Here is a 25,754-nt window from a genome sequence, read left to right as displayed (position 1 = left end):
CCCTCACTAAAATCCAATTCACTTGTTATGGCGTTGCCTCCCTGATGTCATAGTTTTCTTCACAAATTAAGGACAAAGATCATTATCCACCATAGCACCTCAATGCCTAACAAGGATCAGGGAGGAAGAACAGTGAGAATAGCGGCAAGTTCATCTGTCTTGGCTTCCACTGCCTCTTACTTGGTCATATTTGATTTGGAATTTGGCAGTTTTATTACACACTCATCTAAAAAGCAACATTCATTAAAATCAGAGGCCTGAGAAACATGACTAAATGGTTTCCCCATCCTACCACCTCCCAAATATAAGAGGGAACTCATATTTCCTTTCTCAAAATAACCTTAAAGCTAAACCTGATTACAAACTACTTATAGCCAAAATGGCTCCAAAAGGACAAAATAATCAAGCACCCCATTGAGCAAATGCCACTGGTAATACACATTGGTATATATGACTTGTGTTCCTGCTCTCTCCTTCAATGTTGGCAAGCTCCAAAGGTTTACTGGCACCCAAATCTTCCATATATGCTACATAAGTTGGCAGCATTTTTCTTTACAGACATTAATCAAAAGTCTATAAACATCTTAGAAAAAAATCCTTTTTCTTCCTAGATTTAGGGGACTTTCTTGACCCCAATGTCCCAAATTGTCTACTTTTAGTACAATTTATAGTTTTTGCTATGTCTGTAGGGCCCACCATAGCTTCAGTATTTTGGCATTTGGGGCAGGGAACTTGCTTCCTCATGAGTATGGCTTCCTTGGTTTCACAATTGGCTGGTTCTGATCATCTGGCACATTCCTTGTTTTGATTAAAATATGGTAGTAGAAGGGGTGGCTAGCTAATGCAGTGGATAGAGCACTGGCACTGGGGTCAGGAGTACCTGAGTTCAAATCCAGCCTCAGACACTTAATAATTACCTAGCTATGTGACCTTGGGCAAGTCACTTAACCCTACTGCCTTACCAAATAAAACTTAAAAACATATGGCAGTAGATTGTTATTAGTTCACATCAGAAATTTCATTTATACATTTGAATTCCCCCAAACCTGCCTATTTCAATTCCAGAACCTTCAGTTTCTGAATGGGAAAATACGTTCATTGTCACCTAGTCATCTGCTGGCAAATGAACTGCTTTCATTTAACTATCATTCTATCACAAGAGTGCTACTCTTAAAGCCTCCAAGAGGACATCCACATGCAGGGAAAAAAGACTGGTTTGAATCAACACAAGACAACCCTTGTGTGTGTGTGAAGCATTTCTTCAAGTCTTGTGTGTGTGTGTGTGTGTGTGTGTGTGTGTGTGTGTGTGTGTGTGTGTGTGTATGGATTTGCCTTGACCAGGAGAAGGGCATGTGAGAAAGGGATGAAGGTGGAGATAGTAGTAGAATGTTGGGCTATCAGAGATTGTCCAGTACCAATGCAATTGATATCTGTCACTGAATCAACTGACATAATAGATAGTGTTGAATTTGTTAGGAAAACTTGAATTGCAATCCTGCCTCAGACACTTTCTACCTGTGTGACCCTGGGCAAACAACTTAACCTCTCACAGACTCAGTTTCTTCATTTGCTCAATGGGAATAATGAGAGAACCTATCTCCCAGAGTTGTCATGAAGGTAAAACATGCTCATGTTTGCAAAATGTTTTTGTACCCTTAAAGTTCCATAAAAAATGCTCACTGATGTTACTAGGAGAACTTCAAGAGATAGAACTAATGGTGCAGTTGCAACTGTACAAGAAAAAGGAATCAGAAATAAGCAAGGATGAAACCCAAGTTAAAACATCCCAAGAGAAAGGCTTTCTAACAAAGCATACACATTCCTCCAGAAGGCAGGTTTTCTTAGCCACCTCATCTAGGACCAAGAAAGACCTTCAAGAGAAGTAGAGGAAGCAGTAATGGACCCAAGAACAAAGTCGAAAGTAAGAAACTGAGGCTAGAGTTTTGAGTGAACAGATAATGCTGATAATGAAAAAATGTTATGGAGACCCAAATGAAGTTATTTTCTTTGTAAGATAATGTGGCGATTCATTCAGCTGATTTGATGCCACTTGGCAATGGCAATAAATTTTGTTTCATGTTTTAAACCCATAATGTTGTATATAATTTTAAAATTTTTGAGTATTGTGAATTTTGAAAAATTATTGTAAAAGAAATGGTGTTAAACAAATGATGCAATTGTATCATTATAAAATTTAATTTCTTGGGGGTGGCTAGGTGGCGCAGTGGATAGAGCACTGGCCCTGGAGTCAGGAGTACCTGGGTTCAAATCTGGTCTCAGACACTTAATAATTACCTAGCTGCGTGGCCTTGGGCAAGTCACTTAACCCCATTGCCTTGCAAAAAAAAATCTAAAAAAATTAATTTATTTTGATTTAATTTTAGTATGCTATCCTCAAATACTTCCATGATTAAAACATATTTAAATATTTTTGGTATCATAAATAATAACAAATAAAGTTTCTCATATTCTCATATTTCTAATATACTTATTTGGTGAGTGAATGAAGAAATGATTATGGAATATCCGTGAGCATTTTTATGGAACTTTAAGGTTACAAAAGCCATTTCCAAACATAATCATGTTTTATCTTCATGCTCTTATTTCCATTGTGCATATGAAGAAACTGAGTCTGTGAGAGGTTAAGTTGTTTGCCCAGGGTCAAACAGGTACTAAGTTTCTAAAGGACTACAATTCAAGTTTTACTTACTCTAATTCGACACTGTTATATCACCTGATATAGTGAGTAAGTAAATTGATTTATTTAAAAATGCACACTAATTAGCTAATAAATTGGGATCAGGCCCCCACAGCTTTGCATTAGTCCCTAGGTACAGGAGAAGACAGAGTTTTATGCATTAAAAGCAGTTAATTAAGACCAGTTAATTAAAAGAAAACAACTAATCAGGATCCAAAATAGAACAAGTGTTTTCTAATTGGAAGAAAGATTAGGGACTTTCCAGGTTGAGAGTGGAAGGGCAAACAGAGTGGATTCCTTGGAATCAGAAAAAGAGTTTTTCCACTCCTTCCCCTCCCTCTCTGCAAGTATCTGAAACCACAAAAGGAATGGAAACAATAGATGATTGATTAATATGGGGTAACTTTTCAGGTAAGACATATAGCTTACTTGAGGTGCATAACTGAGAAAACTCTCTGCATCAATCTTTGGTTCTAACTGGGTTTTAGGTCAGGATAACCCAGGTCCTTGGTTAAGGATATCTAAGCAGCAGGTGATGTGATGATGATGCTTGTCCTTGGTTCTCAAAACAGTTAATGACACCATCTGGGGGGTGGTGACAAGCTTCTGAATTTGGATCTGAATGTGTGGGTGATGTGCAACAAGTCTGTATAGTCCAGTTTCCCAGTCTCATAGGGATAAGTTCAAGCAATGCAATAAAGCTTTCTTATAATTCTCACAATCTAACAAACTTTTCTCACAAGGCAGAAATTGCATTAGACCCATAAATGAACAGAAATAGAGCTGTGAGCATCAGTAGTCACAGCAGGGAGTCAGGCTGATTGATTCAATCTAATTCCCTCACTGATCACAATGAGATAAAAACCTCCCTCAAGCTCCCACAACTCCTAACCCTTTATTTCCAAACTCTCCAATTGTATTATGTCAGTGCAAATTAAATAAAATTCTGTAAGGTATGCTCCTGCTGGTGATGTTCTCAAACTGCCCTTCAAAGTGTGGGGTTCTTAGGCTATGACCTTGGAAGACCTCCATGGAATTGGCCAAATTACATATTGGAGAACAGGACAAAATAACATTTGGTTGTTTGCTCATCAGGTACAAAAAGCAAGTTGGGTTCAGATGAAATATTATTTATAGAGCATACTGTATCAACTGTCTTTTTTTGTTTGTTTTTTGAAAGGCAACGGGGTTAAGTGACATGCCTGGGATCACACAGCTAGGTAATTATTGAGTGTCTGAGGTCAAATTTTAACTCAAGTCCTCCTGACTCCAAGTCTGGTACTCCATCCACTGGGCCACCTAGCTGTTCCCATATCAACTTTCAAAAGATGTTATTGTATTTTACCACGACTGAATTTTATAGGCTTGCAGCCTCCCTTCAGAGACATTGTCAGAGTGGTCTTATAAACAATGATTTCCTGCCTAGCTTCTAGAAATTGCTGCTTTCCTTATGGGGAAACTCTCATGTTGGTCTCAAAACTACAAGTCCATTTTTATAACAATGTACAATACAAAACAAAAAACAAAAACACAAACCAATAAAGAAACTTTACCTGGAACATAAGATTATCCAAAAATCACCAGAAAAAAATATTTTTAAATCTTGGATAGTATGTTTCAAGAACCGATAAATGAAACCCTTTCAGATCATTCAAAATCAGAGGGCAAGAGGTAAATAGAAATAATCTATTGGAGTTCCACTGACAAAAAAAAATGAAATCTTCCAGGAATTCCATGGTCAAAATTCCAAGCTTCTAGGTCAAAGAAAAATATTACAAATAGCTAGAAAGACAGATTTCAAGCAGTAAGGAACCCTAGTGAATATACCCTGTCTCCATACAACTTTCAGAGAGAAGATCTTGGAATATGAAATTCAAAATGGAATGGATAAAAGCTCACAACCAATAACTTACTCTATAAAAATACACAATTTTCCTATAGAGGAAAAAATGAGCCTTTAATAAAATAGTTGACTTTCAAGCATTATTGATAAATTAAATTTTTACAATTTAAAAATTATTAAAATGGAAATACAGGCCTCAAGAGAAAATTATAGAAGTAATAAATCTGAATTTGGAGAAGAGGCATACATGATGAGGTGTTTATATCTTACTAGAGCAGAAGAAGCAAATGCTCTTTTAGAACCTCAAAATATATTTACGTGTTGGGGCAGCTAGGTGGCATGGTGAATGGAACACCAGCCCTGGCATCAGGAAGACCTCAGTTCAAGTATAGCCTCAGACTCTTGATACTTACTAGTTGTGTGACCTTGGACAAGTCACTTAACTCTATTGCCTTGCAAAAAAAAGTGTGTGTGTGTGTGTGTGTGTATTTGTAAATACATATATTTTTAAGAGTTTACAGGAGTTAAATGAGACAGAAGATAATGGTTATTTTATCCTGTTTTGATGATCTTAGAAAGAAAAGGGGAAAGAAAGAAAGAAAGAAAGAAAGAAAGAAAGAAAGAAAGAAAGAAAGAAAGAAAGAAAGAAAGAAAGAAAGAATCTTACTACCTTACATAATAGACTGTATGAGATGAAAATTTTATTAAAAGGGAGAGGAGTTGTATGGATACAGGATATATGAACTAAAAATGAGCTAAACACACACACACACACACACACACACACAGACACACAGTGCTACAGCCATCTACCAAACCACATACCCACCCACCCAGCCACATACCTTCCATAGACCATACCCACACACACACACACACACACATATCCCCACATACATATCCACACTTCTGCATACCCATACATCTGCACATCTCTGTAGACCCCCCATACTCTCACATACCCCATATATACCCACATTCACATATATCCACTCCAACTCTGCCACAGACTCACATCCCTACATATTCACATAAACCCCATACTCCCATACCACTACAGCCATCAATACCAACGCCCCACAGATCCACACCCCACATCCGAACACCCACCCACCCATGCACGCACTTGATAAATGCTTTCCCTATTTACTCTGTAAAAAAAAAAAAAAAAAAAAAAAGGCTGTCTTTGACAGTTTCATCCTAACACTATCTTCTCTTTCCTGTTGACAATCGAATTGCTTATTGAGAAATTAAAAGAATAGTTAAAAATTAAACTGCAAAGTAAAAGAAACTTTAATCTGGAAGTGGTAATGCCAAAGTATCTCTAACAAAACTGAAGACATATAATGAAAGTTGTTTGCCATAATAATCCTGTGTGATGGTGAGAACATCCTGGTGAGGAAAGAAGGAGCATCTGGTTCTTCCACAGGTTTGTCCTTAACATTTTCTGATTAAAATATTCATTCTGCACTAATGGGGCTTCCCCCCCCCCCCATCCTCTTTCTCTAAGCAATGCCTAATTTCCTCAGGCTCTCTGATAAAGTGAAAGGAGAATATTATGCTGCTTCAATATTCATTCGTTATAGTTTTCCTCCTTCAAAAACAGGTAAATGATAAAATGGGAGAGGGAATGACTGACTGCTGTGGGGGAAGTCAATGCTTTCTAAACTCCAATGAGCTCTGACTTCAAAACATCTCTGGAACTCTTCATAAAGCTTTTATTATAAATATGTCAATGGATATGTTTATTTATATATTCAAATATATAAATTTCTATAAAAATAAACATAAATAAATAAGGATTACTTTTGACTAAGTTCTACTTTCAAAATGTCAATGTCTCCTGGGATGAATTACTTAAATCATTAAGACATCTAATTGAGCCCCTGAGGAAATGTCCTTTTGAGATTTTGGAGAATGACTTGTTGGGGATGTAGGTTACCAGACAGCCAAAGGGTAGCATAGTTCCAATAGAACAATCAATAAAATTAATAATAGTAACTAGTACATATGGTAGCCTGTTAAGGTCTCCAAGAGTTTTTACACATATAATTTTATTTGAACCCAATCATCTGGGTTCAAATCCTGCCTCAGATATGTATTAATAGTGTGATTATGGGCAATGTAAGGATTAGGGGAAGTAAACATGCATATATGACTGTGACTATGCTAAGGGCTTTTTATGAATATTATCTCAATTAATCTTCAATTAATCCCTTCAAAGTAGGAGCTATTATTATCCTCATTTTAGTGTTGTTCAATTCATTTTCATTCATGTCAGACTCTTCTTGGGATTTTCTTGTCAGGGATACTCATGTGGCTTGCCATTTCCATCTCCAGCTCATTTTACAGATGAGGAAACTGAAGCAAACAGGGTTAAGTGACTTGCCCAGAGTCACATAGCTAGGAAATGCCTGAGTCCAAATTTGAATGCTGATCTTCCTCACTGCAGACCTAATGCTTTGTCCACTGTGCCACTAGCTACCTCTAATTAACTTCAATTTTAGGTTCCTCAATCCTTTAAAAAGGTAGAAAAATCACCCCCCTCCAAAAAAGATTTCATACTAGACCTGATTTCCACTAGTTAGAGGAAATGATGACTGAGGTGAATTACTAATACTGAAAATGAACTGAAGTTGGTGAGTGGAGCCGTGTAACCAAAAGGGCCTGTGATAGGAGAGATAGAAGCCCCAAAGAACATGAAAACCATCTGCCTATGTGAGGGGATGAGAATGACAACAGAGAGAGACAACAGAACTCTGGGAAATTCTAGTCCTTATTTCTGTTTAGTTACCTCACTGTTGCCTTAAAATAAAATTTAAAGAACCCCACTGCATTCTGTTTATGGAAAGTTGCTGGAATCATAGCATAAGGAATACCCTGGTGGTGATCTGGGCACCTCATAGAACTCCAATAAGGGAAACCCGTGAAGTGTTTAATATGTAAATCTTCCTATTTTTAAAATAGCAATAGCACAAGTTGTGTTTATAAAATTCGCAGTGATTTTAAAATTTACTCCACTGGTTGAAAAAACATCCAAAATTGGTAGAGGAACAATAGCCTTGAAAGAACTCAAGAATCCCACACCGTTATGATTTGAGAAGATAAGAGGCATACAATAGAGATCTACCATCTGACCAGGCAAACTGAAGTCCCAAAAGAAGACTTTCTATTTCATTACCCAAGACAGCTAGCTGGTATAGAAAATAGTGTTAAACCTGAAGTCAGGAAGGTTAATCTGGTTTCAAAGACAAGTTCAAATCTGGTCTCAGACACAAACATGCTGTGTGCCCTAGACAAATTAGCCTTAGTTGACTTATATGTAAAATGAATTGGAAAAGAAAATGGCAAACCAGTCCAGTATCTTTGCCAAGAAACCGCCAACCAGGGTCTTGAAGAGTCAGGCACACCTGAACCACAAGACCATCATGATGTAATGGCCCAGTCAAAGCAAATCTTGATAAAGAGAATAAAAAATTGAAGGAAACCTACCTCCAAGTACTTTGGATGCAAAACTGGCCAAGATTCTTAGACCTACAGGTGCTCAATTAGATTCAATATCCATGAATTCTACTTGTCTGTTGATTGCCTGGTGCCATAGGTTTTAGTTCTGGAAGTGTCAAACCACAATCTGGTTCAACTCTTTCATTTTTATAAGAAGGAAGGTGAGGATGAGAGAAGAAAAGTGGCTGCCCTAAGGTTCATACAGCTGGTAGAGAACCAAGTCAATGTCCTCTCTCACCCCTGATTAAATGCCCTTTCCCACTCTACTATACTGCCTCTCTAATATATTTAAATTTAAATAAATGCATTGAGATTTAAACTGGAAGCAGCTGAATGTTAATGAGTAAAGTAGTTACTTTTGTTTTGCTTTAGATCTGGCATGGTGTAAAATTTTTGCTAATGATAGCTAATATTTATGTACAGCCATATCATTAATTCATTTATCTTATGCCAAAAGTATAATTGCAAACTTTCTTGGTCAATTATCCTAACAAGAGGAATAACTTACTAGGAATAACAAATAAATAACCAAAGTATCAGCAGTGATCTGGGGCTCCTTGTTATTCCTTGAGCACAGCATTGTAGCTTCCATCTCCAGGTATTTGACCTGATCATCCCCCAAGTCTGTAGTGCTTTCCCACCTTATCTCAGATACAGGCTTTCCTGGCTTCTTTCAAGCCTCAAGTGAAATCTCACCTTCCACAGGAAGCCTCTCCTAACCCCTTTTAATTCTAGAGCTTTCCCTGTCATGTCCAATTGATCCTATGTTCTCGACATGTACACTATTGTCTCTCACCATTAGATACTGAGTTTCTTGACAGCAGGGACGATTTGTGGTTTGTTTCCTTTTTTTAAGGGTTTGGCCTTTCTTTGGCCTTTCCAATGCTTGAAACATAGTAGGTACATAATTAATTATTGTTGAGTAATTGACTTTGTATGTTTAGAAATGGCAACTTATGTTAGTTAAAAGATAAAACTAAAAGCTTCTGGAATGATCTTCACACATATTTAGATGTGTCCAGGACAGCAAACATGACTATCAAAAGATATTTTATATTGCAGAAAATATGAATTTTTAAAACTCACCATTCTTTGTGAAGGACAATGATGAGAGTAAAATTGAGAAAGTTGTATTTCACAATTGGAGCTTGCTGTGGACATTGTTCTTTCAGGACGTGAAAGCCAACTCCCGGGAAAAGACCGGCCTTATGGATTCTTTGGAAACTCCCAATATCAGTCCACTGGAAAGGGAAGGATATATGCAACAACACCTATTGGTGAAAAGTAAGGTCATAATAATCCCATGAAGTGTGATCCTACCCACTCAAACATGACTGCCAAGAGAGCTCTGGATCTCAATTCAATTCTGTCCAACAAATTTATCATTTATCTACTGGATACAAAGAACTGTGCTAGCTTAGGCATCCTGAAGGACATAGAGATAAGTAAGGAGCACTCTTTGAGGGAACTTAGGTGGTGCAGTGCATAGAGCACTGGCCCTGAGATCAAGGAGACCTGAGTTCAAATTCATCCTCAGATATTTGATACTTACTAATTGTGTGACCTTGCATAAGTCACAATAAAAAAAAACACAACAAGAAACACTTTGGTTTTTATGCAATTTTATAATTGAATAAGTGAATTGTATTTATTTAATGCTCACTAGGGCCACAGACACAGTATTAAAGATAATTCTTGTCCTCAAGAAACTTACATATTACTATTAGACACAGATAATACTTGAAGTGGGGTCCTGCTCAGAAAGATATTTTGGTTTGGAAATGATTATTGCAATAGCTAATCTTTATAAAATGCTATAGATGTTACCTCATTTGATCCTATAATTTGCAAGTTTTTTTATCCCCTAGAGATGAAGGATTGAAGGGGTTAAGTGACTTGTCAGGGGTCACACAGTTAACTGAGGCAAGATTACAACTCTCTATCCATTATAGCACCTAGATGTCAAATTTAAAAAGAGTAGTTAAAGAAATTCATGAGTATAGATTGACACATGCCTCATTGTAATAGCGGTAGTAAGCATTTGATGATGTTTCTGAACTACAAAACTATTGGCTTAGAAGGATAGTAAAGAGAACAATCAAGAGTATGCTCTCTCAGCCATGAACTCAGGTCTTTGTGACAAAGTAACTGAAAGGAAGACCTCAGAAATAAAGTGGGAAGAAAAGCTGAGATAGATGCCAATTAGCAATAATAGATAAAGATTTCGCAATAAATAGCTACAGATAAATCATGAGAAATAGAGACTGTAATGGATAGTTTCAGATAAATAGCAATAGATAAAATGAAACAGCCCATCACACCACTTATTCTATCCTTTCCAGAACTGCTTCAATCTAACACTGAAGGTCCTTCACCTCTGGTTGGCAAGCTCCTGGTATGGCTCAATCTCAGGTTCATGGCCATCTCTGTTTAACCATTCCATATCAGCATTCCTACTCTATGAGAACAAAAATACATGCTACTGTTTCTGAGGACACATGAATTAAATTCCTCCTTACTCCAATCCCCATTTTCTCTTGACTTCACCATTCATAATACTTTCTGCTGGCTATTTCTATGATTTGTTTTTCCATATTAGAATAGAAGATTTTCAAAGTAGGGACTGTCTTTTTTGTATGTATGTGTAGCTCTGGTATGAAGTCTGGTACAGTAAATACTTGATAAATGCCTTTTATTCATTGATTCACTCATAAAAACAAAATTTTGGCATATTAGAGGTGTCTGAGGAGAGGAACAAAGGAAGTAATTTGAGGATTTCTGAGATCCTCCACAAGCATTATATTTCTAAGTTCAGAAATTCCCAAATTCTGTTATCTGATCACTATTGTTGATCATTTCTCTTTACTTATATCTTATAACCCAGAAACCTGTATTTTCTCAGCATGACCCCTAAAATCTCCAGCCCCATTTCTTTCACAGAACTTTGTCCTTTCATTGGCTACACTGTTCTCCCTTCCCTATGTCAACCTCTTGGTGAATCAATTTACCTCTACATTATTATCTACACTCGAATCCCTTGCCATCTTATCTTATCAACTGTCATATCTGCCAAATCCCAAACTTGATTGCAGTCATCATCATCATCATCCTTAACAACAACAACACAATTATGACCAACAATTATATATTGTCTAGTGTGAGGAGACACTTTACAAGTATTATCTTATTTGATTCTTATACTAATCCTTACAACAATCCAAGATGTTGCAATCATCTCCATCTTATAGATGAAGGAATAAAGGCAAAGAGAAGCTGAACAATTTGCCCAGACTCACAAAGGTAATCAATTTTAAGAAGTATCTTCCTTTCATCCCCAGCCCCTCCTCTGCACTTTATATAAGCAGGGTCTTGACAGATCAATGAAGAAAGAGCTTTTTATTATATCCGTGGTAATGCGCCATCAGGGTTGAGCAGGATGTAATAAACTAGAGTTACAGAAATTGATCTGATTAACTAAATTAGTGATGATGTTAATTAATGATGCAGTTTCCTAACAATTCCCCTACATCATTGATTTTCATTAGTCTTCAGCTTTTTAGGAAAGAAACCATCACACAGGCATTTCAATCTACTTAGGACTTATCCTACAGTTTCCAGAAAGAACAGAAGGACAGTAACAACCAGTCTTGGCTGAAATAGTTTGGAAAGAAAGACACGTGTAATTCAACAAACCCCAAAGGAAATCATAGGTCTGGACAAAAGGTTTATTTGATGACAAGATTTAATGTGGTCCCTGTAAATGCAGAACTTTGTGGAGAGATTATAATTCAGGAACAAAGTCTAAAATGTGCTGTTGATGGGTGTGCTTGCACATTCTATTAGGATATTCTTTCAATGAACAAATAAAGATTTTCTCTTTTAACATTGAAAACTTTGACTAGGTACCTCCTGACAACACCCTCTTTCTAGTATACCAAACCATTCATTTCTCCAAATTCCTCAGTTCTGGTGAGAGCTTGTATTAACAATCTCTAATAGTAGATGCTCAAGATGGAAAAGTAATGATCAATTTATTAGCCCCCTAACTACAGCAGATTTCTTAAACCATTTCATGCCTCCTCCATTCACTTATGGTTTCCCTTTACCACAGTCTCAGTCGAGAAACTCACCTAATATTTAATTGAAAAAACTAAAATCCATTACTAAGAACTCTCTTTTCTCCCCTCCTCCTCCTCCTCTTCCTCCTCCTCTCATATGACTCAGATGCTTTCCCCCTCTATTTACTTGATAAGGAAAACCCCTTTAAATGTACAATTCCTTCAATTCCATCTTCTCCAGCAGATTGCCCTTTCTTTCATCCCTTTCTTTCAATTACTTTTAACATCTCCAAATCTAGTATTTTCCTACTGTCTATAAAGCACTTTCCTTATGTTTATTTACCTTGTCTCTTCAAATCTCAAAAAAAGTTTAATTCATCTATTCCTGCTAAATTATCATTTCCTTCCTTTCCTGGTTAAGCTTATTTCCTCTTACTCTCAACTATCTACAGTGTGTCTGTAAACCTTTTCATTCAACTGAAATTGCTCTCTCCATTTACCAATGATATCTTTAATTTCCAAATGGTCTTTTTAGAATCTTCATCATTTTTCATCTCTCAGCAGCCTTGGACATTGCCAACAGTCTTTTCTTCTCTTTGATATTCTTTCCTCTCTAGGTTTTTGCAACACTGCTCTCCCCATTTTCCACCCATTTTTGTGACCATTCCTCAAGATCCTTTACTGGATTTTCCTCTAGGTCATGACCACTAACCATGGGCATTCTCCAAGACTCTGCCCTGGGTTCTCTTCTCTTCCCTCTATTTCCTATACTATTTGATAACTCCATCAATTTCCATGGAAACAATTACTATCTCTGTGCAGATGATTCTCAGATTCATTTACCCAGTCCTAATCACCAGTTTTACATCTCCAACTGTCTATTGGACATCCTGATCTGGACATCTTAAACCCAATATACCAAAACTAAGTTCATTAACCTTCTCTTCAAGCTGTTCCTTCTTTCTAGCTTATCTGTTAAGGATGCTACCATCCTTCCAATCCCCAATATCTCCTTGAGTCCCTACTCTCTCAACATCACCCTTCCTATCTAAACATTTGTGAAGGTCTATGAATTTTATCTTTCTAACATTTCTCTCCTCTAATAGAATTTCTCTCCTCTCCACTAATAGCATTCTCTTGTTGGCCCCATCCCTCATACCTGAGTTATTTGCATAGATTACTGCTTGATTTCCCGATCTCATGTCTCCTCACTCTAGTTCATCCTCCCCTCAGCTGTCAAATTCCTCTTCCTAAGTAGAGTAACATGAAATAAAATAAATAAACCATCAAAATAAATTACATATCTACAACTCAAAAAATAAAGGTCTGACCTTTCATGTGCATACACACATAAACACATACACACACACACCACACACACACACACACACACACACCACACACACACACACACACACACACACACACACACACTCAATAAATCTGAGTATCTCCCTATTACCTCCAGAATCAGGTATAAAACCCTCTGTATGTCTTTTTAAGAGCTCTCACCTGGGCACTTTGTACCTTTCCATTCTTCTTAAACCTCACTATTTTCCTCTCCCCTATAAACACTGTGACCAACTAACTCACTGGATTCTTTGCTATTCCTGCAACAAAGTTGTTGTTCATCTGTTCATGTTCATTGACTGTCCCCCCAGAGCTGGAATGATCTCCATCATCACCTCTACTTCCTGGTTTCCCTAGCTTGATTTGTATCTCAACTAGACTAACCTTTGATTAAAAAACCTTTCCTGGTTCTCCCTAATTTCCTTAATCTCTGAGATCATCTCCAATTGCACCTATCTTTATTTTGTTTGCACATTTTCTCTCCTCTCCCTACCATTAGCCTATGATATCCATGAAAGCAGAAACTGTTTTCCTATCTTTCTTAGTATTTCCAGAGCTCTGTACAGTATCTGGAACATAGCAGGTGCTTATAAAGATTTGTTGACTTGATCTAACTAAATCTGAATACTTTCTTCTATATCCAGCACAAATGCTATGTACAGTTCCAAACACAAAGACACATAAATCTAGCCCCAGGCTCTCTCCTGAACTTCAGCCTCACATCTCAAGAGCCTACTGAACATTTCATACTGGATGCTCCAGAGATATTTTAAAGAATAACATATCTAAAACTGAATTCATTATCTTTTCCCCAAAGCCCTCTCTTCCTCCAAACTTCTCTTTCTCTTGAAGGAACCACCAATCCTTCAAGATTGCCAGATCTGTAACCTCAGCATGACCTTTGAAGTCCTCACTACACATATCCAATCACTTACCCAATTTTACCTTTTCCACCTTCATATTTCTCACATTTGGCTCCCTTCTTTCTCCTCACACAACTAACAACTTTCTTCAGGCTCTCGTCATCATTCGCCATATTAGACAAGAGCTTCCTAATTGTTCTTGCTTCAGTTCTCTCACTCCTCCAATCTATTCTAGACATGGCCATCAAATATTGTTCCTTAAATACTACTAGTAATGCTCCCCCACTGCACCCATTACAGTGAGTTTTTAATTGCCTGTAGGATAGTGTATATAAATTTCTCTATTTAGCCTTGAAAGCCTGTCATAAGCCAGACCCAACCCAACTCTTGAGCTTAAGTGTATGCTTACACCTCTCCCACATTCTGTGATCCAACCCAATTTTTGAGCTTAAGTGTATGCTTACACCTCTCCCACATTCTGTGATCCAACCCAACTTTTGAGCTTAAGTGTATGCTTACACCTCTCCCACATTCTGTGATCCAAGATCTAACTAAATTGGATTTCTGTCTTTGTCACCCAAGACACCACTTCTCCAGCCCCTGTGCCTTTGCAGTATCTATTCCGTACTCCCAGAATTCTCTGCACTCTTACTACAACTTCTTAGAGTTTCTTAATTCCTTTAACATGCACTTCAAGCATCATCTTCTTTATGAAACCTTTCCTGATCTTCACAATATTAGTATTCTCCTTCCAAATCTACCTAGAGTTCATTTAATTTCATTTATTTTTATTTATTTACTTTATATTTTTGCAGTATATATTTTTACATATACTTTTTCTCATTAGGATACAAATTCTTTGTAGCAAGAGTTAATTTCATTCTTTGGATTTGTATCTCTAGTACGGTGCCTAGAACATAGTGGATGGATATGTAATAAATAATTGTTGATTGAAATGAATCTTACAAAATCATTGTGGGGGCAGCTAGGTGCACAGTGGGTAGAGCACTGGTCCTGGAGTCAGGAGGACCTAAGTTCAAATCTGGCATCTCCCTAGCTCTGTGACCTTTTGACAAGTCACTTAACCCCATTGCCTTGCAAAAAACAAAGAAACAAAAACCAAAAACATAATCAAATCAAATCATTATAGTCTTTCTGGGTCCATCTCAATTTTTAAATAAAATATTGAAAAAATGCATTGCATTTTTCTCAAAACACATGTGTTCATTAAAACATAAAAACACATAGCGAATAAAGTTTTTATGTTGCTGGATTTTATCCATTCCTGATATGCCTGGTACTTCTGACATCATGAGAAGCAGAGATATGGGGTCTTCCATCATGCTCTATTCATTTTTGACCACAGATGCATGTAGTCAGCTATCCAAGTAGCAGTTCATTGTTATAATAAATATTTATTTAGGTCTTTCTTGCCATATCCTTACTCATCTTTAGTATCAATTACCTATTTAATCATTCTTGTTCTTTCCCTTCTGACCCAAAGATTCTCTTCCTTGGCATCTCTGCTTTTTTTTTCTACTATGAGTTATCATTATCCTATCAAACCCAAGTTGCAGTCCTATTCCTTTTTTTAAATTTTTCTTTTCACTTACTCATATTTCCAAATCTTTACTTATATTTCCAAATCTTTTAAAAATCAAAGTCAGACTTCCGGCCAAGGTGGCAGAGAGAAGACAGGCACAGTTCTAAAGTCTCCTGATCTCTTCCCCATCTATCACATGAAACAAACCTCTTAAAAGAATTCCAAACCAGGAAACCCAGAAAGAAAAGCCAGGAGAGGAAAATCTACCTCAGGATTTGTATCCCGCAGCAGCCTTGGCTGAGTACCAGCAGGTGAGTCTGGGCTCCCAGGGAAGATCAGCCCGGGATCAGCCAGATTGACAGCTGAATTGGAACCAGGAGTCTGAGGGCCCGAGAGCCAGACCTGCTGGATCAGCGGTAGGGCTGTATGAGGGGCCTTGGGTCCGCAGTGAAGCAGAGGCGCTGGTGTTGGTGCTGTCCCCCTGGAGCTTGGGGAAGGGGTTGCGGGGAGAGATCTGGTGCAGGAGAGCTGCGGACACCATCCCTGGGCTCCTCAGGTCTGAGAAACTGTGAGTCCACGCCTCTATTGCACTGAAGCCTTCTCCCAAACAAATGCAAACTAATTCTGCCTCAGGCCCAGGTGTGTGAGCAAAAGAACCAGCCCAGCTGAGGAATGACCTCAGGCCGGGGTAAAGCCCACCATTGATTGAAGGCAAAAGAATTCAATAGTTCCAACTCCTCCCTTTGGGCAAAGGGAGAAGGCCTCCCAACCAAGGTCACAGACACTCCAGAGAGGGCAACCAGCACTTCCTACTGGCCAGCCAGAGAAACTTCATTCAGTAAAGCCTTTAGCGATCCCAAGCCCAGGTGAACCAGCCCACCCCCCCCAACTCAAGTTCTTAGCATAATGAAGAAGGCTCAGCGCAAAGGTGGATCCATGGAAAAATTCCTAGAAGGGAAAGACCCCAACTCAGAGAGACCTGGAACCTCTGAGGAGAATACAATCTGGTCTCCAGCACAGAAAGACTTCCTTGAAGAAATAAGGAAGGAGCTTAAAAATTTGGGAGAGACAATTAATACCTTGCAACAAGAAAAAAAACCTTAGAAAATACAATTGGACAAACACAAAAGGAGAATAAATCTCTCAGATCCTCAAATGAGCAAATGCAAAAAGAAATTAATTCTCTCAAACCCTCAATTGGTCAAATGGAAAGCTCTTTCAAAAGTAGAACTGACCAATTGGAAAAGGTGTTGCAAAAGGTTAATGAAGAAAACTCCTCCCTCAAAAAAAGAACAGAGTCTACAGAAACTAATGACTCCATGAGACAGCAAGAGTCAGTTAAACAAAATCAAAAAATAGAAAAAATAGAAGCAAATGTAAAATACCTCATCAACAAAACTACTGACCTCGAGAACAGATCGAGGAGGGGCAACCTGAAAATTATAGGACTTCCTGAAAACATTGAAGAGAAAAAAAGCCTGGACTTAATATTACAAGATCTAGTGATGGAAAACTGCCCTGATATCATGGAATCGGAGGGCAAAGTAGTTATTGAAAGAGTACATCGATCCCAACCAGAAAAAGATCCTAAAATGAAAACACCAAGGAATGTTGTGGCCAAACTGCAGAACTATCAGATAAAAGAGAAAATCCTGCAAGCAGCCAGAAAGAAGCAATTTAAATATCAAGGAGCCACAGTAAGGATCACACAGGACCTGGCTGCATCAACTTTAAGGGATTGAAGGGCCTGGAACGAGATCTTTCGAAGAGCACAGGAGCTTGGAATGTAGCCAAGAATCTACTTTCCTGCAAAGCTGAGCCTTCTCTTCCAGGGAAAAAGATGGACATTTAACGAAATGGAAGAGTTCCAAAAATTTCTGATGAAAAGACCAGAGCTAAAAAGAAAATTTGGATATCAAACAGGAGGTTCAAGAGACACATGAAAAGGTTAAAAAGGGGGGGGGGGGGGCTGTAAAAGGAAAAAAATGCAATCCAGTAAGTTGAACCTGGCTATATTCCAGCATGGCATGGGGCAGGGAGACTCTCATAAATCCTGAGAAATGTAACTCTAACAGAGAGAATACACCTAGCCAGAAATGATGGACATCCATGACCTATCCATGAGACTGCTATCTAATGGGATGTAACTGGCTTTAACTCCACTTGGGAGAAAAACTCTAATAACTCTCAGGAATTTTGACTCTATCCAATAGAATATACTGAACTAGAAGGGACAGACACTCAGAATTTTCTATGACCTAGATAGAATGATCTAAAAAAATACACTACCTCCCTAAAAAGGGGGACAGGAAAGAGATGGGAGGAGGGAGGGGATTGAATGGGACAAATCTCATTACACTAAGAAGTACAAAAAACCTATGGTAATAGAGAGGAAGAAGGGAGCAGAGAAACACCTGAATCTTCTCATCAGACTTGGCTTAAAGTCAACCTACACATACTCAGTTAACTTATAAAACATCTAACCTTTCAAGTATTAAAAGGGGAAAAGGGGAGGGAGGATGGAGAAAGGGAAGGGGAGTGGGGGAAATAAGGGGAAATAACAAAAGGAAGGGAAGGGAAAAGGGAAAAAGGGAAAGGGGAAAGAAAGGGGAGGGTGTGATATAGGAGGACAAACATACTGAAGGGGGTGATATTCAAAAACAAAATACTGGGGAATATGGATAAAAGGGGGGAAAGGGGGGGAAATACAAACAGAGGGAAGATAGCACAGAGGGCAATAAAGAATTAGTAATCATAACCTTGAATGTGAATGGGATGAACTCTGCCATAAAACGTAATCAAATAGCAGAGTGGATTAAAAAACAGAATCCTATAATATGCTGCTTAGAAGAAACTCATTTGAAGCAGAGAGATACATATAGAGTAAAGGTAAAAGGTTGGAGCAAAATATATTTTGCTTCAGCTGAAGTAAAAAAAGCAGGGGTAGCAATCCTTATCTCAGACAAAGCAGCAGCAAAAATAGATAGCGTTAAAAGAGACAAGGAAGGAAACTTTATCCTCCTAAAAGGTACCATAGACAATAAAGTCATTTCAATATTGAATGTATATGCACCCAGTGGGACAGCACCCAAATTCTTAGAGGAGAAGCTGAAAGAATTACAGGAAGACATAGACAGCAAAACTCTACTAGTAGGAGACCTCAACCTACCACTATCAGATCTAGATAAATCAAATCATAAAACAAACAAGAAAGAAATTAGGGAGGTAAATAGATTGTTAGAAAAATTAGATATGGTAGACTTATGGAGGAAACTGAATGGGGATAGAAAGGAATATACCTTTTTCTCTGCAGTACATGGAACTTATACAAAAATTGACCATGTACTAGGACATAAAAACCTAATGATCAACTGCAGAAAGGCAGAAATAGTGAATACATCTTTCTCAGATCACAATGCAATAAAAGTCATATGCAATACTGGCCCAAGGAGATATAGACCCAGAGCAAATTGGAAACTGCATAACCTCATTTTAAAAAATGAGTGGGCCAAAAAACAAATTATAGAAAGAATTAACCATTTTATCCTAGATAATGATAATAATGAAATAACATACCAAAACCTATGGGATTCATTCAAAGCAACTCTCAGGGGATATATTATAGCTCTAAATGCTTATATGAATAAATTGGAGAAAGAGGAAGTCAATCAATTAAACATGCAACTAAAAAAATTAGAGAAAGAACAAATCAAAAATCCCCAATCAAATACCAAATTAGAAATTTTAAAAATTAAAGGAGAAATTAACAAAATTGAAAGCAAAAAAACTATTGAATTAATAAATAAAACCAAAAGTTGGTATTATGAAAAACCCAATAAAATTGATAAACCTCTGGTCAATTTGATTAAGAAAAAGAAAGAAGAAAACCAAATTGCTAGTATTATAAACGAAAAAGGTGAACTCACCACCAATGAGGAGGAAATTAAAGTAATAATTCAAAATTATTTTGCCCAACTCTATGCCAATAAATTTGATAATCTAAGTGAAATGGATGAATATTTTCAAAAATATAAGTTGCCCAGGTTAAATGAAGAAGAGATTAAATACCTAAACAACTCTATCTCAGAAAAAGAAATTCAACAAGCCATTATTGAACTCCCTAAAAAAAAATCTCCAGGGCCTGATGGATTCACAAGTGAATTCTACCAAACATTTAAGAAACAATTGGTTCCAATCCTATATAAACTCTTTGGAAAAATAGGGAAAGATGGAACTCTGCCTAACTCTTTCTATGAAACCAATATGGTACTGTTACCTAAACCAGGAAGAGTTAAAATGGAGAAATAAAATTATGGACTTATTTCCCTAATGAATATAGATGCAAAAATTCTAAATAAAATCTTAGCAAAATGACTACAACAAGTCATCACTAGGATAATACATTATGATCAAGTAGGATTTATTCCAGGAATGCAGGGTTGGTTCAATATTAGGAAAACTGTTAGTATACTCAATTATATCAACAACAAACCTATCAGAAACCATATGATCATATCAATAGATGCTGAAAAAGCTTTTGACTAAATATAGCATCCATTCCTATTAAAAACACTAGAGAGTGTAGGAATAAATGGACTGTTCCTTAAAATAATTAGCAGTATCTATCTGAAACCATCAACAAGCATTATATTCAATGGGGAGAGGCTAGAGGCATTCCCAATAAGATCAGGGGTCAAACAAGGGTGCCCATTATCACCACTACTATTCAATATTGTATTAGAAATGTTAGCTTCAGCAATTAGAGAAGAAAAAAAAATTGAAGGAATTAGAATTGGGAAGGAAGAGACAAAACTCTCACTCTTCGCAGATGACATGATGGTCTACCTAGAGAATCCCAAGAAATCATCTAAAAAACTACTGGAAACAATTAGCAATTTTAGCAAAGTTGCAGGTTATAAAATAAACCCCCCATAAATCCTCAACTTTTCTATATATGTCTAGCAAGAAACAGCAGGAAGAGCTAGAAAGAGAAATCCCATTCAAAGTAACCTCAGACAGTGTAAAATATTTGGGAGTCTATTTGCCAAGACAGACTCAGAATCTTTTTGAAAACAATTATAAAACACTTCTCACATGAATTAAATTAGATATAAATAACTGGGCAAATATCAACTGCTCATGGATAGGTAGAGCTAATATAATAAAAATGACAATTCTACCAAAACTAAACTATCTGTTTAGTGCCCTACCAATTAAAATTCCAAAAAATTACTTTAATGAGTTAGAAAAAATTGTAAGTAAATTCATATGGAGAAATAAAAAGTCAAGAATTGCCAGGAGCTTAATGAAAAAAAAAAATGCAAACGAAGGTGGCTTAGCACTACCCAATCTAAAATTATATTATAAAGCATCAGTCATCAAAACTGTTTGGTATTGGCTAAGAAATAGAGTGGTGGACCAGTGGAATAGACTAGGTGTAAAAGCAAGAGAGGATTATAGTAATCTGCTGTTTGATAAACCCAAAGAGTCAGGCCACTAGGATAAAAACTCCCTCTTTGATAAAAACTGCTGGGATAATTGGAAGTTAGTATGGAAGAAACTTAGATTAGACCAACACCTCACACCCTTTACCAAGATAAGATCCAAATAGTTACAGGACATAGACATAAAAAACAATACTATAAGCAAATTAGAAGATCACGGACTAGTCTACCTGACAGATCTATGGAAAGGAGAACAGTTTATGACTAAGGAAGAGTTGGAGAACATCACTAAAAACCAATTAGATCATTTTGATTACATTAAATTAAAAAGCTTTTGCACAGATAAAACCAATGTAATCAAGATCAAAAGAAAAGTAGTAAATTGGGAAACAATCTTTACAACTAATGACTCTGACAAAGGACTCATTTCTAAAATATACAGAGAACTAAGTCATATTTTTAAAACAAAAAGCCATTCCCCAATTGACAAATGATCAAAGGATATACAAAGGCAATTTACAGATGAGGAGATCAAAGCAATCCATAGCCATGTGAAAAAAATGCTCTAAATCATTAATTATTAGAGAAATGCAAATTAAAGCTTCTCTGAGGTACCACCTCACACCTCTCAGATTGGCCAGTATGACCAGGAAGGATAATGATCATTGTTGGAAGGGATGTGGGAAATCTGCAATACTATTACACTGTTGGTGGAGCTGTGAACTCATCCAACCCTTCTGGAGAGCTATTTGGAACTATGCCCAAAGGGCAACAAAAATGTGCATACCCTTTGACCCAGCAATACCACTACTGGGTCTATACCCTGAAGAGATGAGGGAAAAGGGTAAAAACATTACTTGTACAAAAATATTTATAGCAACCCTGTTTGTGGTGGCAAAGAACTGGAAGTCCACTAAATGTCCTTTAATTGGGGAATGGCTTAGCAAACTGTAGTATATGTATGTCATGGAACACTATTGTTCTATTAGAAACCAGGAGGGACAGGATTTCAGGGAAACCTGGAGGGATTTGCATGAACTGATGCTGAGTGAGATGAGCAGAACCAAAAAAACACTGTACACCCTAACAGCAACATGGGAGTGTTGTTCAAACTTGAAGGACTTGCTCATTCCATCAGTGCAACAATCAGGAACAATTTTGGGCTGTCTGCAAAGGAGAGTACCATCTGTATCCAGATAAGGAGCTGTGGAGTTTGAACAAAGTACAAGGACTATTCCCTTTAATTTTGGGGAAAAAAAACAGATATATTATTGTCTGATCTGGTTACCTCTGAGAATTCTGTTCTCTTTAAGGATATGATTTCTCTCTCATCACACCCAATTTGGAGCAAGGTACAACATGGAAATAAAGTAAAGACTAACGGAGTGCTATCTGTGGGATGGGGGTGGGGGGAGGGAAGCAAGATTGGGAGAAAATTGTAAAACTCAAATAATATCTTTAATAAAAAAAAGAAAAAACTCAAAGTCAGATTTCTTATCAATTTTGCAGCCATATCAATATATCTAGATCAGATATTCTTAATCTGGAGCCAATGAACTTGTTTTTTTTTAATATCTTGCTGATTATATTTCAATGCGATGAATTCCTTTACAGTCTCATGACTTTTATTGTGTCCATTTAAAAACATCTTGAGAAGAAATCCATTCATGTCACCAGGGTACCAAAGGAGTCTGTGATATAAAAAAGTGAATAACCACAAATCTAGATAATCCCCCCTTTGCCTCTTTACTTGAAAACACTGTAGATCCTCAGAATTTTATGCTTCATAGTTTTAGATCCATCCTAGGCTAGCTTCACCTTTAAAGTCTTTATTCATGAGCTCCTTTGTGTCCTTTCTCTTCACTTTAAAAAAAAAAACCTTCTATCTTTAAATCTAGAATGCCTAGTTTTAATTTCCTTCTTGCTATCTCTCAGATCCAAAATTGATGGTACTTCCCAGCTCATTCTACTTTTGAAGTTCCTATCATTGCCACAACAGGAACCAGTTCTCCATGGTGAAAACAAAATGCAGAATGCAATTTTCTTTTATTATTTCCTCCACATTGGTGAAGGATGAAATTATAATTAAAAAAATAAAACTACTCTGCACAGGCATAAAGAAAATGTCATCAAATATGTAGATAATCAAAACCTCATATGACTACTTATATCTTGACCCTGGATCAAGAATATGACTTGTTCCTCAAATTCCTTCTTTCTATCAAGACAGTTTAAGGTATCAAGTGAGATGAACATATCAGTTCTAGCTCTACCAACTACCAATCCTACTGCTTCCTTATTCTGACTACTAGGTTTGTCCCCTTACATCTCTTTTGTTGAATTCTCAACTTCTTCCTAACCCCTTAATTTGAATTTTCTTCAGTTTTACTCTCTTATCTTTCTATACATTGTATGTTTTGACAAATTTATTTACTTCTTTGTACTTATGCATATGCAAATGATTCTATATTTTCATCATTAATGTTTATTCCAGGCAACAGAAATGCATCTTCAACTGTCTTCAGGACAACTCCATTTATAGGACACTTCTGCCTGTTCAAATATCTCAATATCTCCTCAAACTCAACATGTATAAAGCCAAGCTTATCCTTGTTTTATCCTGACTTCATTATTTATATCAATGATTCTACCATTCATCTGGCATTCTGTGCTTCAAAATTATCTAAAACTCAACTCCATTTCTGTTTTCTGTAACACTCTTCTGTCTAGATGACAACTAAAAACTATGTGAATCTAAATAGAAAGGAAACCATCTTATAAGAGACTATGTATGAGTTGAGTTTTTTTGCTATTGTTATTTAAAAGAAAATTAGCCTGTTCATGTAACAACATTGTTATCTTTGTCTCTCTCTTGAAGGATTCTTTTCAGTAAGATATGGTTTGGCCATCCTGATATTTCTCTCTAATGCAATATTGGCCACACAAATTTTCAGTCTGAGCATTGCCATCATTGCCATGGTGAACCACACAGTCCAGTTAAATCAATCCAATGATTCCACAAAGGAATATCCTTCTGTCACTACAGATACAGGGGTAAGTAAATGGCAGATAAAACATTTTTCATTCATTCATTCAAATGACAGACATTTATTGCACCTATGATATATGATACATCAATGCAGACATTAGACTAATAATAAATTAGACTAGGTTCTTGTCATTAAATGAACTTTTGATCTAATTAATAATATATATGTATATGTGTCAGACTAGATGAACACCAAGATCTCTTTCAAATCTAAAGTTATTTGATTCTTGGAGATTAAGCATAAACAAATAAATAATTAATTCTGAATCTAAGTATGTAAGAATTCAAAGTAACATCTCATAAGGAGAAACATTCACCACTGGCTGGATAAGGGATAAGCTTCATGGATGATATATCTTTTGAGTTGAACCTTGAATATCTAAGTACTGATGCTGATATGATTAGATTCTGGTATAAGGGACAAAAGCATGAAACATGAATTATTTTCAGGAGATAACAGATAGTCCAATTTGACTGGAGTATAGATTATGTAAGGGAATAGTGAAGACAGCTACATAGAATGCATCAGATAATAATCTGAATTCAAATGGGATTTCAGACACTATCTGTGTGACCTTGGGCAAGTCACTTAAAATCTTTTTACCTCAAGCTTCCTCACTTATGAAATGGGGATAACAATAGAACCTATTTCCTGAGGCTGTTGTGAGGATCAGGTGAGAGAATATTTGTAAAGGGCTTTGCAAACCTTAAGCTAGCTTTATAAATATTACCTATTATATAAAGCAGGAAATATAGTTTGGAACAGGATTCTGAAGTCCTAAAAGACAGGCTAAGAAATATCAGCTATGTTCGGAACAGAATGGTGAGCCAGTAAATATTTTTGAGCAGTGGAGGACATAATTGGTGTAATGTGTTAGGAAGAACAAGCTGGGTGAAATATTTTAGATGGAATGGAAGGAGAGAGTGGGAAAACAATGTCAGGGAGAAGGTTAAGAAGCTGTTGTAAGTCCCTGGGAAGAAATAAGGGCCTAAAGTAGAATGCTGGCAGTACAAATAGAAAGGAGAAGGAAGAGAAAAACAGTTATGCACAGAAAGAACAGGAGGAACATGACTCTTAATGGTAATTATGTCTGAAGGGAGATTAAAGAGCAGAAATGACTACAGAGCCATGAGAATGCCTGGGAAAATGATCATGCTATTGATAGAGAGAAAAGAGAAAGAAAATTCAGAATATTTTAAGTAGTGTTTCATTTTAGAAAAGTTGATCTAGATTTGTTGAAGGCAACCAAAAAGTAGGTTAAAATGTCTAGCTGGAGTTGGACAAGGAAGTCATGGAGATGCAAACCATTACATCACAGAACCTTAACCTTATGGTCATAGGTTCAGAGTTGGAAGGGACCTTAAAGTTCTAGCCTAGGGTTTCTTTTTTTTTATTTTTCAT

The 25,754-nt window shown here is 36.8% G+C and overlaps 1 protein-coding gene across 4 annotated transcripts in view; it reads left to right on the top strand.

Moving 5' to 3' along the window:
* Window positions 1-5,802: 5,802 nt before the first annotated feature.
* Window positions 5,803-25,754, top strand: part of LOC141509806 (putative small intestine urate exporter) — a 64,245-nt gene continuing 44,293 nt past the window's right edge. Inside the window, exons 1-4 of one of the 4 annotated variants that reach the window (XM_074219594.1) lie at window positions 5,803-5,970; window positions 6,071-6,147; window positions 9,218-9,329; window positions 24,182-24,357. In XM_074219594.1, the coding sequence (XP_074075695.1) occupies window positions 6,100-6,147; window positions 9,218-9,329; window positions 24,182-24,357 (336 nt within the window). In that variant the 5' untranslated portion in view covers window positions 5,803-5,970; window positions 6,071-6,099. The remainder of the gene's footprint in view (window positions 5,971-6,070; window positions 6,148-9,217; window positions 9,330-24,181; window positions 24,358-25,754) is intronic. The other 3 variants (XM_074219591.1, XM_074219592.1, XM_074219595.1) reach the window with 3 other exon arrangements.

This window comes from Macrotis lagotis, chromosome 1, assembly GCF_037893015.1.
Source record: "Macrotis lagotis isolate mMagLag1 chromosome 1, bilby.v1.9.chrom.fasta, whole genome shotgun sequence".
In the NCBI taxonomy this organism is placed as follows: Eukaryota; Metazoa; Chordata; class Mammalia; order Peramelemorphia; family Peramelidae; genus Macrotis; species Macrotis lagotis.
Note: the sequence above shows the minus strand (reverse complement) of the source record. Positions and strands in the feature narration are given on the sequence as shown.